General features: G+C 38.5%; 2 protein-coding genes and 1 long non-coding RNA gene across 3 annotated transcripts in view; 1 reads left to right on the top strand and 2 right to left on the bottom strand.

Moving 5' to 3' along the window:
• Window positions 1–12,288, bottom strand: part of LOC144371944 (uncharacterized) — a 208,745-nt gene extending 196,457 nt beyond the window's left edge. Inside the window, exon 1 of the mRNA XM_078035275.1 lies at window positions 12,235–12,288. Within this exon, the coding sequence (XP_077891401.1) occupies window positions 12,235–12,268 (34 nt within the window). The 5' untranslated portion in view covers window positions 12,269–12,288. The remainder of the gene's footprint in view (window positions 1–12,234) is intronic.
• Window positions 1–15,176, top strand: part of LOC144371951 (uncharacterized) — a 38,212-nt gene that overhangs the window by 14,707 nt on the left and 8,329 nt on the right. The gene's annotated exons all lie outside the window — the stretch shown is intronic.
• LOC144371948 (uncharacterized) lies at window positions 8,449–11,800 on the bottom strand. The gene has a single exon (XM_078035286.1). It carries the CDS (start codon window positions 11,549–11,551, stop codon window positions 9,920–9,922), a length of 1,632 nt encoding a protein of 543 aa, XP_077891412.1. The 5' UTR covers window positions 11,552–11,800; the 3' UTR covers window positions 8,449–9,919.

Raw genomic sequence — 15,176 nt, 5'->3', positions numbered from 1 at the left:
CTCAGGCGGTAGCATGCTCACCTGGCATGTGTGCGGCCTGGGTTTGATTCTTAGCACCACATACAAAGATGTTGTGTCAGCCGAAATATAAATATTGAAATTCTCTACTCTCTCTCTCTCTCTTAAAAAAAAAAAAGAAAGAAATCCTGCAGTAGGAGTGGAAGTGTGTGGGAAGGGCGCACCCTGCCAGGCTCCTGCGGGATCACACAGCTGCCCTGCTCTCAGCATTCATGTTAACCTTAGACTGTGTCACCTGAGCAGGGAGTAGAGATGGGACCTCAGATTCCCCAGACTTCAGAGGTGCTGGGTGTTTGCACAGAGCATGTGGATAACCTCGGGAAAATAGAGGAGATAAAATAACACAGCAGGACTCAGTGAGACCCATTTGGTGGGAGGCCAAACTACCATGTGACTCTGTCTCCCTTTCTGATTGGTGTGCCATCATCATTATTCACTCTGTGATCTGGTTGCCTAAGTAACCAAGATGATAGCACCAATCACTGGGGTCCTGTGACTGTGTCCTCTTGCATAGGCGAGCCTTCCTACATCCCTGTGACTCCATCCCTGTGGGTCGAGCTATGCTCACCTGTCCCTTTGTGATATGACTTTTGCGTGTCCCCTTCTCTTGCTCTGCCCTTTTGTGTGGCCTTCCTAGATGTCACTCAACCTGCAAAATTAACAATTAGCATTTTTAAAACCATTCTTAGGAAACACCATAAAGAGTAGCAGAAATATCTCAGGAGTTCACAATTCAGAATTCAATTTGAATTTGTCAATCATTTTATTATGGATACACTAGAGTTCCTTTTATAGTCTGGATACTAGGAAATAATTAAATATGTAATGTGAAATGTTTTCTCCTGCTCAGCAACTTGTTTTTTCTTTTTTTAAAAAATATTTTCACATGTATGATCTTTTGAACAGCCACAACAATGTTTATAGCAAGGTCAATTTGCAATAAGCTAGACTATGGACCAACCTAGGTGTCACTCCAAAGATGAATGGATAAAGAAAATGTGGTGTATATAATTAATGGAATATCAGTCAGGTTGAAAGTAGACTAAAATTATGGCATTTGCTAGTAAACGGTTGGAGTTGGAGAATATCATGCTAAGTGAAATAAGACAATCCCACAAAAAAAGAGGAATGTTTTCTCTAATGTGCAGATGCTAATTCAGGAGTGATGGGGCACTAGGGCAGAATAGTTTTACCTTAGATTAGGTTGAGGGAAGTGATGGGAGGAAGGGGAGAGGGATATGGGGACAGGAAAGATAGTAGTAGAATGAAACAGACATCATTACTGTATTATATATTTGATTATGTGACTAATATGATTCTGCAACATGTACATGCAGAATAAAGAGAAATGATATCCCATCCACGTATGATATATCAAAGTTTATATATGCACTCTGATGTCATGTACAACTAATTAAACAAATAAAAAATTATATTTTTTTCACAAAAATTTGTATGTATAATAACTAAAATGATGTATTAATTATATTTTGATGTATACATACATTTTGGGATGGTTAAATATAGAAACTGTTCTCATGTTCTTTTAAAAATTGGAGGAGATATTCTTTATGTCAAATTTCCTGTTCTTACTGGTGAGGTGGTACATGCCCATAATTCTAGTGGCTCAGGAGGCTGGACCAGGAAGACTGTGAGTTCAAAGTCAGTCTCTGCAATTTAGCGAGGCCCTGAGCAACACCGTGAGTGAGACCCTGTCTCTGAATAAAATATAAAGAATAGCAGGAGATATGGCTTAGTGCTTAAATGCCCATGGGTTTAATCTTCATTAAAAAAGAGAAAAAAAAGAAGAAAAGAAAAAAAGAAAGAAAGAAAGAAAGAAAATGAAAGAAAAAGTATTCATAATTTGTTTTCTTTGTTTGGTTTAATGCAATTTCAAAGGCATGTTATTCTCTTTCAAGAGCATCAACATTTCCTCTCATTTTTGCCCTGAGAATTCTAGTATATTCAGCATTTTGATTTCTGAATGCTCCATGAGTGTATTTTTTCACTTTTTAATTTCTTCTCTTTTGATACACATGATACTAGAGTGTATTCTGACCTTTTATGCATAAATAGGCTATAACTTATTCTAAGTAGGATCCCTGTTTTGTGGATGAACATGATGTGGTTACCTTGGTTGTGTATTCAAAAAGAAACATAGGAAACTGATGACCCATAAAATCTGCTTTCTTCACTCTTCCCCTTCTGCCTTCCCTTCTTTCTCTTTAGTCTAAAGCAATAGACTTCTATTTTTTGTGTCCTCACCTTCCATGGTTGTGTGTAACCACCCACATATATGTAGAAACATTCAGCCTTTGGTTTTGGGGGGTTGGCTTCTTTGTTTGCATGATAGACTCCACTTTCATCCATTTACCAGTCAAGGCCATATTTCATTCTTATTTAGAGTTGAGTAATATTCTAATATGTGTGTGTGTGTGTGTGTGTGTTTTCTCCATTATTCTGTTCAAGGGCATCTAGGCTGATTGCATACTTTAGGTATTGTCAATTCAGTTGCTATAAATATTTAAGTGCCTGCATCACTGAACGATGCTATTTTTAATTTTGGGGGGTATAAGCTGAGGAGTGGGATAACTGGGTCAAATGGTAGCTCCATTCCAAGTTTTCTTAGGAATCTCCCTATTGCTTTGCAGAGTCCATGCACCAATTTTCAGTCTGACCAACAATTTATGAGTTTGGCTTTTCCTCCCCATTCTTATTTATATTTACTTGTGTTCCTGATAATTGTCATCCTTACTGGAGTGAGATAGAATCTCAGTGTAGTTTTCACTTGTATTTCTCTAATTCCTAGAGATGGCAAAGTTTTATTCACATATTTGTTGATCGTAGATGACTGTGTGCTTAATGTGTGACTGATGCTGGGGCTCCAGGTTCATCCTATTGCAGATGAACATTTAACTTTCCTAGAAACCTTTTAGAAAACACTTCTTTCCTCATTGATGGTTGCAATCCGACTGCTAAAATGAATTACTCACAAATGTGTTCATCATCCAATCTTCAAATATTTCCATTCGTTTATAGGAATCTGTTCTCATGCTACAGCTCCATGGCTTGATCACTGTAGTTTTTTAGTGAACATTGATGTCACTGTGTTAATGTTGAACCAGGATGAAATGAAAATATCACCAACTCCAATTTTAAATCAAACTAAAGCAAGCTTGTATTGTGTACACAAAAGCAGTACACAAGTGGCTGTCTCTCCCAAAACTAGGATACAGATCAGCACCCCAGCTCTTCAGGTGAAAGGTTTTATAGCTCCAAATGTTACAATGGTGGAGGAGTGCCTTGGGAATTTACAGCTAATAGAATTTTGGCAAGCATAATAATAGAATTCTGGAAAGCATAATACAAAGGCAGATAGCAGGTTAATAATCTACATGGCTTAATATTTCATGGTAGGGAGTAAATTGAGATTCCAACATCAGAATTTATGAGGTGCTCCTGGGGTTTTAGGGAGGGTTGTTACCTTGTCAAAAACAGACAAGTATGGGTGAGTTCAAAGCCCAGGCAGGAATTTCAAACAAGTTTAAACAGGCTGTGAGGCCAAATAGAAATCTTAGTATTTTTTAGCAAAACAGAAATGAATTTTTCTTAACTCTTTCAAGAGATGACTCCCAATCCGAAAAAGAATGGAATTTCATTTGGTTCATCATTAAACCACAGAATTTTCTCATGAATTTTAAAAATAAAATATAAATAAATAAAATATAATAAAATAAATATATAATAAAATAAATAATATAATATATAAATAATATATAATATATAATATAATATATAAATAATATAATAAAATAAAATATATAATAAAATAAATAAAATAAAATATAAATAAAATATAAAAAATAAATGTTAAAAAATTCAAAAAATAAATCCATTATATACAATAAGATTTAAGAAAAAAGCCTGAGTACTGATGCTCATTCCATTTAGCTGGAAACATATTGCTTCATCCTAATTCTCCCTAGACTTGAGCACTGATAATTCAGTGAGAAATAAACATTCATCAAGCTGAGGCTTGAATGTGAGTCCACATGAAGTGAGGCCTCCAAGAAGTGAAAAAAAAGGGGTGTCTTCAGTTCATGTCTGTCTACAATCTGATATGGATTCATTCCTTCATCAACAAAAGTAAAAATAATAATGCTTACCTTGAAACAGGTAGCAAGGCTGAGAGAAAATGCAGCTCAGTGGTAATGAACCCAATGCCCAGTACTGCAACAAACAGATGCATAGAAAAGGCACTTGTTGTGGCTCACATCTATAATGCTAGAGACTCAGGAGCCTGAGTCAGGAAGATCTTTCGTTTCAGGTCAGCCCCAGAAATTTAGTGAAACCCTGTATCAAAAAAGAAAAAGCACCAGGTGCAGTGGAATGTGTCTGTAATTCCACTGGCCCAAGAGGGTTAGACAGGAGGATTATGGGTTTAAATACAGTCTCAGAAATTTAGCGATGGCCTAAGCAACACACCAAGACACTGTCTCTAAATGAAATATAACGGTGGATCTGGGGATGTGGCCTAGTGATTAAGAACCCCTTGTCTGGGCTGCAGATGTGTCTCAAGCAGCAGAACGCTCACCTGGCATGAGCAGGGTGCTGGGTTCCATTCTCAGCACTGTTGGGACCTCTGCTGACCATGGAAGTGCAATTGCTGGGAAAAAAGAAATCCACAGTCTTGTGTTTCTGGTTTTATGATTCTCCATGTACATGGCAGAGCTTGAGAAATGGCTTCCATATATGTGCCTGAAGGGCCCCAAGATATGGCTTCCACAAACACAAAGAATAACTCCCCAGCAACAGGGCACACATATCTAATTGGGTATTGTTTCTGCAACTTAGGGTAACGGGGCTCTGTTTCTGTAACTGGGGTACCTAGGCTACCCCAACCTGGGGGACTCTCTGATCTCTGATTAGCCCCTGCCTTTGCCCCCACCTCCCTTCTCTTCTCTCTATATAAGTCCTCTCCCTCCACAATAAACTGAGTTGCTGCGCCATCTTAGCTGACTCAACTCCTGACTTGGTGTGATTTTTGCCAGGCAGGGTCGGGACACTCGCCCTCTCGCTCAGCCTGGAGACTCTCACTAGCTGGTCTAGTGATTCTCCCCAACCTCTGTCGGAGGGAGGTCCGACACAGCACCACATAAAAAAATTTAAAAATAAAGATGTTGTGTCCACTCAAAACCAAAAAATAAATATTAAAAATTCTCTGTATATATATATATATATATAAATTTCTTCTTTAAGAAAGATCCCGTTGTACTAAAAAGAGAGTGATAGAGAGAAAATAGAAAGACAAATCAGAAAGTAGGGGCTGAGGATGTGGCTCAAGTGGTAGCTTGCTCGCCTGGCATGCGTGCGGCCCGGGTTCGATCCTCAGCACCACATACAAATGAAGATGTTGTGTCCACCGAAAGCTTAAAAAATAAATATTGAATTCTCTCTCTCTCTCCTCTCTCTTAAAAAAAATCAGAAAGTAGATTGTATTCACACAATTCCAACAAGTTCCTCATGGGCCCCACTCTCACTACCAAGTACTTAGGGTCTGTGTGATATTGGTACTCTGTGAAAATTTGAAAAAAAATGTTTTTTCATAATATCTAGAGACAGAAAAAAAGGGACTTGAAAATTTCTACCAGGCTTGGTAGAATGGGTTTGGAAACAGTAGTCACAACATATATAACTAAGTTAAACTGTCATTACTTTAACTTAATCACTTCAACTGAGTTTCCTGCAAATGTGACTGCCATTGGGGTAAAGGTTCAGAGACCACATTGCTCGGGTTGTAGATTAGTGTGAGGTCAGCTTGGGCAACAGAGTCCAACACTGTCTCTAGGAAAAAAATGAAGGTAATTTTGGTGAGGGTGTAGCTCAGTGGTAAAGCAGACATGGGTTCTATCCCCTGTGGAAACCAGTGACAGTGATTGGGAGACAAGTGTCTGAGATTGGGGTCTCTGATGAGTTCATGGCAGTTCCACGCTCAGTGACTGGGAAGGTTTCCATGCAAAAGTATAGGATGCCTGGTTGCTGTGGTAATGCTCTCCATGGGGGTAACTCTGTTGTGAAAGTCTTCTCAGCTTTGAACATATTCTCAGGCACACACCTCCTGGGAATAAAGGAACTTCCTGGCTAAGACAACCACAATGTTTCACCAGTTGTGCTGCTCCTGGATCTGCCCAGAAATTAGTAACCTTAAACGATGGACTTTCTTAAGAGCTGCACAGTGCTCATAACATTGTGCATTTCAACTGTGGAATGTAACTGAGGAAATAGCTGCATACTGTTGCTAACTGTGTAACTTTCATGAATACAAAGAATAATGCTTGCATAGTCTTTAATCTGATTAATGAGATATATATAATAAAGATTGCTGGTGTAATACTTTAGACCTGCTGCTCCATTAGAGAGGAGTGCTCCACCTGATCCCGGCTGTTCTATCTTCAAGTTCTGCGTGTGTTACTCTTTATTTCTTCCAATCTCCCATCAGCCTTGCCAGAACCTGCAACTTTGGCCACACTGGTCGCAGCAATGCCAAGTAACAAAAATAAATGAATAAAGTAAACACGATCAATTTACAATTAAATTACTTCATATGTTTTTTGATACGTTAAAACAAAATGTATGGAAACTAACATTTACAATAAAATGGGATGGGCTTCTCAGGATATTTAATAGTCTAATATTTTTCAATTTGCTAAATATTGAAAAACCAGAATTATATCTAGGCATCCTGAAATCTTTAAACACAGTCACTGATAATCATAGAGAATCAATGAAATGCCAACTACAGAAACACAGATATTCTCTATCTCAACTTTTGCCTGGGGTACATTACTGCTGATTGGATGTGGCTCCATGTCTAAGTATTCATGCTCAATACCAAATATAATGAAAATTACTAATCCTATCTAATTAACAACTGGTATATATTTTGGCCTCAGATTTGGCTAATATCTTCTGTTTTCTCTATTTTAATAGCATTCTAATGCAAATTGCCCTTATCACTAACAGCACCAAATAAATTTTCAGACTACTCATCAGCTTTTCACAAGTGACCTGAGCAGAGACTCACAGCATCACGTTTTTGCAAGAGTACATCCTAAATTGCTGACTTCCACCTCCAAGGGTCCTTGATACACTTCTTAAAGACAAGAATATCTGACTCTCTTAGACTGCATGGGACCATGTTGCAATGTATTCCTCATTTATCAGTTTCACTTGAGCTCCCCAATGACATCTTCTAAAAATCAGAGACCTCCATATGGAATTCCTCCACCAACTCTCTGAAAACACAGGCACTTTTAGCACATTCAGAAACTCCTGCACAACAAAAGCTTCCACAAACTCTATGATAAGGACATTATGGCCACTTGTGATGACTACCAATTACTAAGGGTTCCTAGAGCAGGATGCTGCCCCTTATGGACCTTGCCTTATTATTTTATTTAAATCATAGACTTGCTTTTTATTGAATTTTACAGAGTTCCTAAATTAGTAAACCATGCCTGAGAACCCAAAGAAGAAAACAGTATAATGGACAAGCCCCTCCATCCATAATACAGTTTATCAAATATTGGTTCCTAATGTATTTTTCTTGGAGGTACTGGGAATTGAACTCAGGGACACAACCACTGAGACACCTTCCAGGCTTCTTTTTAGTTTATTATTTGAGTTTTTTAGAGACAGCATCGCACTGAGTCCTTTACTCTTTGTAATCCTGGTAAGTCACCTTACAAATCACAACACTTGGGCTAAGGTTGTGGTTCAGTAGTTGACAAAATGCCTAGCATATGTGAGGCACTGGGTTTGATTCTTAGGACAACATATAATTAAATAAATAAATGTCAACCGACAAGTAAGAGATAATTTTTAAAAAATGAATAAATGGGCTAGGGACATGGCCTCAAATTGTGGTGTGCTCACCTGGCATGCGTGGGGCACTGGATTCGATCCTCAGCACAACATAAAAATAAATTCAAGATGTAGTGTCCACTGAAAACTAAAACATAAGTAATAAAAATTCTCTCTTTAAAAAAAAAGAATAGAAAGCAAAATCCTTCTGCCTAAGAATCTTGAGAAACTGGGATTTCAGGTGTATACCACAGAACCAGGGGATTAACAAGAATTTTGAGGATTTCACAGTCTTTCATAAAATTTTAACAAGAGTGGAATTTAAGTCTGCTGCAAGTCTTTAAAACTTCTAGTACACTGTATCATTAAATAAACCTCTTCATATTCATCTCAGTTTGTTTCACATAAGCATCACACTACAAAAGTTTGTGACAAAATGCATACATGAAAGGAAAATATGTGATTCAAGATCCAAGAGGTTACTGTTATTGCGTTTGGCCCCCAAATCATGTCTTTAGTATGACACTGAATATTTTAATTATCATTTAATCATTATATATTCTCACTACTTGCTCTCCTAAAAACCCAAACACATCATAATGTGGCCATCAGAAGAAACATTTCACCAATCTGCACCAAAGGCTGGAGTGGAGAGGCCTAAACTAAAATACACAATATATAATAAAATATGAGACACAAAAGATTTAAAATACAGGAAAATGGAACCTAACAATGAGAGATTTAACCCATAAAACATGTTGCTTTCAAATCCTCATGTTGATGCAATGTTCCTGTCCAGTGCAGGGTGCACTTTTGTTACCGCTGAAGAGATAAACAAAGAAATGAAGGCACTCACATTTTCACACACCTACAGTGGTTTTCTCAAAAGAAATAAATAAAATGAAATAAAATAAAAATTTCCTCAAGTCTGAACAAGTTCAAATAAATCTGAAACAAGCAAAGGTCCTACCACATTTCTATATACAGGGCTTTTCTCTAGTGTGATTTCTTAAATGCTGTTCAAAGGGACCTGGAAAGTTGAAAGTCTTACTACAATTTTGAAAGAGAGAAAAAGGATCTTCCCAGATGTGAATTCTTTATGTCTTTGAAGAAAACTCTGAAAGCTGAATACTGCCTCACATGGCTTATCCTCAGCATTTTCTACAGTATGAGTCCTTTCATACAACTGAACAAAACTAGAACAGCTCAACAACTCATATACTTTTTTGCATAGGATTTATTCTTTTTATTCCAAAAGAATCTTCTGAGGCCTTAGTAATAGACTGAGAAAACTAGATTTCCCACATTTCTCACACTCACAGGACTTCTCTCTGTGTTTTCATGTATGAGAAGAAAAACAGGGCTGGAGGGGAAGCTGACAGGATGTAGCTTTTCTCTGGTATGTATTCCAGGGGCTTCTCTCTGGTATGTATTCTTCCATGTTTATGAAGCTGATGGGATGTAGCAAAGGTGTAGCCACACTGCTTACATTCAGAGGGTTTGTTTGTCAATGTGAATGAAATGGTTTTGAAGGCAATAGGGAAAATGGTATAATTTGTGATAATTTTATACATTTAAAGAGTCACTCAGTTGGAAGTATCGGTGTATGCCTTTAATGCCTGAGACTTGAGAGGCTAATTCTGAAGGATCAGTATTGGAGGCTAGCCTCAGCACCTTAGGAAGACCCTAAAGAATGCAGCTAGTCCCTGTCTCAAAATAAAAAGCAACTGGAATGTAGCTAAGTGGTAGAGCACAACAAGACTAAATCCCAAGTCTCTCTCTCTCTCTCTCTCCCCCTCACCCACACATTTTCAGCACTGTGAGTACTTTCTTGTCTTTGAGAATGACATCAAATATTTATTTACCAGGTTTTACATTCAAAGGATTTTTCTCCAGTAACTTCCTACATGTATATGAGTGAAACAGTAATAATAGAAAAGTTTACCAATTGTTTTCATGCGTATGATTTCTCTGCAGTATCTGTTCTTTCACTTGTGTGAAGCAGACAGGATATGGCAAAAGCTCTTCCACATTGTTGTTATTCATAGCACATTTCTCTGGTATGTATTCTTTCATGTCTGTGAAGCGTAGGGGATGTAGCAAAGGCTTTGCCACACTGCTTACATTCATAGGGCTTCTCTCCAGTGTGCATTCTTCCATGAATCTGAAGGTAACTGGATCTAGAAAAGGCTTTGCCACACTGCTTACATTCATAAGGCTTCTGTCCAGTATGAGTTTTTTCATGTGCATGAAGGTGACTGGATATAGCAAAGGCTTTGCCACACTGCTTACATTCATATGGCTTCTCTCCAGTGTGCATTCTTCCATGAATCTGAAGGTAACTGGACGTAGCAAAGGCTTTGCCACACTGCTTACAATCATAGGGCTTCTCTCCAGTATGAATTTTTTCATGTAAGTGAAGGTTAGAGGACTGAGTGAAGGCTTTCCCACACTGCTTACATTCATATGGCTTCTCTCCCGTATGAGTTCGTTCATGTATCTGAAGGCCAGAGGCAGTAGTGAAGACTTTTCCACATTGTTGACATTCAGAGCATTTCTCTCTAGTATGTCTTCTTCCATGAATCTGAAGGTTACTAGATGTAGAAAAGGCTTTTCCACACTGCTCACATTTATAGGGCTTCTCCCCAGAATGAGTTTTTTCATGTGACTGAAGGTAATTGAATGTAGTAAAGGCTTTGCCACACTGCTTACATTCATAGGGCTTTTCGCCAGTATGTAGTCTTCCATGAATCTGAAGAGAACTGGATGTAGTAAAGGCTTTGCCACACTGCTTACATGCATAGGGCTTCTCTCCAGTATGAGTTTTTTCATGTGTGTGAAGGTTAGAGGACTGAGTGAAGGCTTTGCCACACTGCTTACATACATAGGGCTTCTCTCCAGTATGAGTTTTTTTATGTGAGTGAAGGTTAGAGGACTGAGTGAAGGCTTTCCCACACTGCTTACATTCATATGGCTTCTCTCCAGTATGAGTTCGTTCATGTATCTGAAGGCCAGAGGCAATAGCAAAGGCTTTTCCACATTGTGGACATTCATAGGGCTTTTCTCTGATATGTATTCTTCCATGTATATGAAGCTGACAAGATCTAGCAAAGGCTTTGCCACACTGCTTACATTCATAGGGCTTCTCTCCAGTATGAATTTTTTCATGTGAGTGAAGGCCAGAGGACTGAGTGAAGGCTTTTCCACACTGCTTACATTCATAGGGCTTCTCTCCAGTATGTGTTCTCTGATGTGTTCTAAGTAAACTGGGATAAGCAAAGTCTTTCCCACATACCTTACATTTGAAACCTTCATTCCCCATGTGTGTGATCCTGTGCCTTTGAAGACTTGTGTATGAAATACAGGTCTGACCACCTCCTTTACATTTATGCACTTTCTCTCCAGCATGAGTTCTTTCATGTCTTCTTAATAAAGAGGAGAAACAAAAGGCTTTCCCACATACCTCACATTGAAAACGTTGACGTTCACTGTGTGTTCTCATGTGTCTTGGAACACCCGTGGGAGAAGACGAGGCTTCACCACATTGCTGATATACATAGGGTTGCCACCCAGTATGAGTTTCTTTATGCCTTTGAATGTCACTGGAATGACGGATGACTTTCCCACGTACTGTACATTTAAAAGGTCCATCTCCAGTTTGTAATAACATTTGTGTGTAAACATTTTTTGGAGAAACCAGAGATTTCTTATATTGTTTAAATTCACAAGACTTCTCTTCACATTCCCCATTCTTGTAGTATTTGTGTCCAGAGTATGATGTGATCTGCCTATGAAGGAATGAAGGTCATATGAAGTCTTTTGCACACATAATGAAGTCACATGGATTTACTCTAAACAATCCTTTTCAAAACAGCTTCTTTATGGCTATTATCCAAATAGTGGTATTCACATATGCAATTTCATAGTACTTTTTGCATGTCAAATACTTTGAAAAGACGGAATATCTGTTACAGCTAAGTACATATTCAGGTAAAAAGCAGTATAAGAATAAATACTTCTCAAATTATGCATTTTTCTTTCGTTGGTTTCCTTTAAATATTATATGACCGTTCTCAGACTCCCTCATGGACTCCTCTTGTGAGGACAGTTACCTTACATTGCTCCCAGAGTTTTCAATCTGAACTTCAGTGGTCTTGTCTTCCCACTTGTTTCCTAAAATGAGAGAACAGAACAATCTTTATGAATACTTAGGAGCTAACAATGCTTTGCCAAATGATACATGCTATTTATGCTGCAATAATTCACCAACTGATTCCCTTTTCACCTTCTACATAAATGACCAAAATAAACATGAGTTCTCTATTTGATTAATTTTAAAAACATCATTATTACCTATAGAAGACAGGTTTCTGAGGACTTCCAACATCACATCTCTGTAAAGTTTCTTCTGGGAAGGATCCAGCAAAGCCCACTCCTCCTGGGTGAAGTTCACAGCCACATCCTTAAAGGTCACTGAGATCTAAAATATCCCACCAAATGTATAGTGGGGGCCAGGAGAGACTGACAGCATGAGAAATCTAAACTCAACATGCATGGTGTTCACATGATTCCAGGAGGAACCCTAAGGTAAAGGATGAACTTTGGCTTATCATAACATGTTGCTTCATCCATTCTCTTCGTCAAATGTTCAACACTGGTTTAGTAACTAACAAACACCCTACATCAATGCAATATTTTGAAAACAGTGGCGACGATCGGCTGGAGAGAAGGGGTATTCCATACTATGAGTCATGACACATTTAATTGTCACCCTGATTGGATTAAAAGATACAAATTAATGAAAATCTGTGTGTGTCCAAGAGGGTGTGTCTACAAATGATTGGCATGTGGGATAGTGAGCCAAACTGGGAAACATTTTTAAGGTAGGCAGCACCATCCAATAGGACTGTGTCTTAGGTGGAACAAAAGTTGAAAGAAGAAGGAAGCAGAGCAGAGCAAGCCCCTTTCTTCTCCAATAGGTTCTTGATTGCTACTGCAATGGCCTGAGGGTATCAGACTCTGCCTTGTTCTCTCTCCCAAAGCGGACTCTGCCAGTGATTCTCCAGGGAGTTTCCAGAACCTTTGGTCTGGACTAGGGCAGCACCACTGATCCCTCTTGTTCTGAGGCTTCAGCCTGTTGGACTCTGCAGCAACTACTCTGAAAACTTTCCAGCTGCAGATGGCCACTGTGGACATCCAGCTTTGGGTCAAGTAGGCCAATCGAATAAGTCCCCTTTTATAATCAAACTTCCTCTTGAGAACACTGACTAATAAACTATATAAGTCAAAAATTGCTCTGAAAAACAAAGTCTAACTAATAAGGAAGTAAATAAACTACCAAGACATGAAGTTTTACAAATATATACATAAGAAATAATAGTATATGCCAAATACCATTTTTATAATAATGCAAGAATAAAGCAACTAGTCATACGTACAAATTTCAAAACTATGGACAAAAGCAAAGAAACTGATTTTCAATACTATTTCCATCTGGAAATAAATTGGATGATAAATCTTCAAAAGTCATTCCAGAGACTGGGGTTGTGGCTCAGTGGTAGAGCACTTGACTCGCACGTGCAAGACCCTGGGTTCAATCCTCAGCACCACATAAAAATGAATAACTAAAATAAATGTATTGTGTCCAACTACAAATGAAAAATAAATATTTTTTTAAAATGACATTACAACTGCTGGTGTGGTAGTTTGCACCTGTGAGTTCAGCCACTAGGGAGGTTAAGGCAGAGAAATGGCAAGTTGGAGGCCAGTCTCAGCAACTTAGCAAGATACTCAGAAATTTAGTGAGACTGATCTTCATTAAGAATAAAAAGGAGGTAATGGGACTGTAACTGAGTGGCAGAGCACATGGTAGTATGTGTGAGGCACTGGGTATAATCCTCAGCACCACAAAAAAATAAACAAAATAAAGGTATTCTGTCCATCTATAACTATATATATATATATGAAGAAGGGCTGAGTATGTGCTCAGTGGTGAATGGGGCTGGGGATGTAGCTTAAGTAGTAGCGCACTCGCCTCGCATGCACAGGGCCCTAGGTTCGAGCCTCAGTACCACATAAAAGTAAAATAAAGATGTTATATAAACCGAAAACTAAAAAATAAATTTTTAAAAATTACATTGAAGATGGGAGTGATGGTGCACACCTGTATCTCAGAGGTTCAGGAGTCTGAGGCACTAGGCGATGTAGCAAGACTCTGTACCAAAACAAAGAAACTAAAAGGGGTTGGTTAAGCACTTCTGGGCTCCATTCCTGATACCAAAAATACCATGAACTTGCCAAGGCCAGACAAGGACAGTGAAAAACTGTCATCCTTTGTCCAATTCATCACCTTATGAAGCACAGATACTAGTTTTCATGAAACCACATTCATAAATTTATCCACCACTATTTTTGTAGAATTGGACTCAAAATCATCAGCAATAATGCAAGACAGAGTTTCTCTGTATCTTATGTGAGATTTTGGAATCTAGGACTGCATTTCAATTTGAAATAACTGAAAAGACAAGATTGAATCTTACAAACATTCTACATAAACTCAGGGGTAGCAAATGGTAAATTAGGTAATTAGGTGTGTTCTTTTTTTTTTTGTACCCCCGAAATAAAACCCAGAGATATTTTACTTCTGATCCACATCCCCAGTGTTTTTTATATTTTATTTTGAGACGCAGTCTCACCAGGTTGCAGAAGGCCCAGCTAAGTTGCTAAGGTTGTCCTCAAATTTGCAACACTCCTGTCTTAGTCCCTGGAGCTGGAAGGATCACAGTTGTGCCCCAGTGTACCTGGCTGTAAGCTGGGAATTTTGACAATGAAAATAAAACTAGAGGGCTGGGAATGTGGCTCAAGCAGTAGCATGCTCGCCTGGCATGCATGCGGCCCGGGTTCGATCCTCAGCACCACATACAAACAAAGATGTTGTGTCCACCAATAACTAAAAAATAAAATATTAAAATTCTCTCTCTCTCTCTCTTTTAAAAAAAATATAACTAGACTTTAAAATCCAATTCTTTCTTGCCTCTTAATAATAGTCCACCCCATATGGTTCTGAATAAATAAACCTGGGCCTCAGATAAGTGAGCACATCATTTCAAAGTGATACACAGAAAGCTTTGGTGCTGAGGGAACACACATGTGTCAGGCTCAAGGGGCAGGGAAGGTCCCTGACAGCTGGGACATGCTCCCTCCAGGTCTTGCTCACTGACAGCCTCCAGGATCACTCTCCCATGAACCTGGATCATGATTCCAGTCTATGAGGCTTTTCAGGTTTGCACAGCTCT

Source organism: Ictidomys tridecemlineatus, chromosome Y, assembly GCF_052094955.1.
Source record: "Ictidomys tridecemlineatus isolate mIctTri1 chromosome Y, mIctTri1.hap1, whole genome shotgun sequence".
NCBI lineage: Eukaryota > Metazoa > Chordata > Mammalia > Rodentia > Sciuridae > Ictidomys > Ictidomys tridecemlineatus.
Note: the sequence above shows the minus strand (reverse complement) of the source record. Positions and strands in the feature narration are given on the sequence as shown.

Excerpts from the sequence above, each read along its gene's own strand:
- LOC144371948 (XM_078035286.1), bottom strand. The coding sequence starts at position 11,551 with ATGTTATTACAAACTGGAGATGGACCTTTTAAATGTACAGTACGTGGG.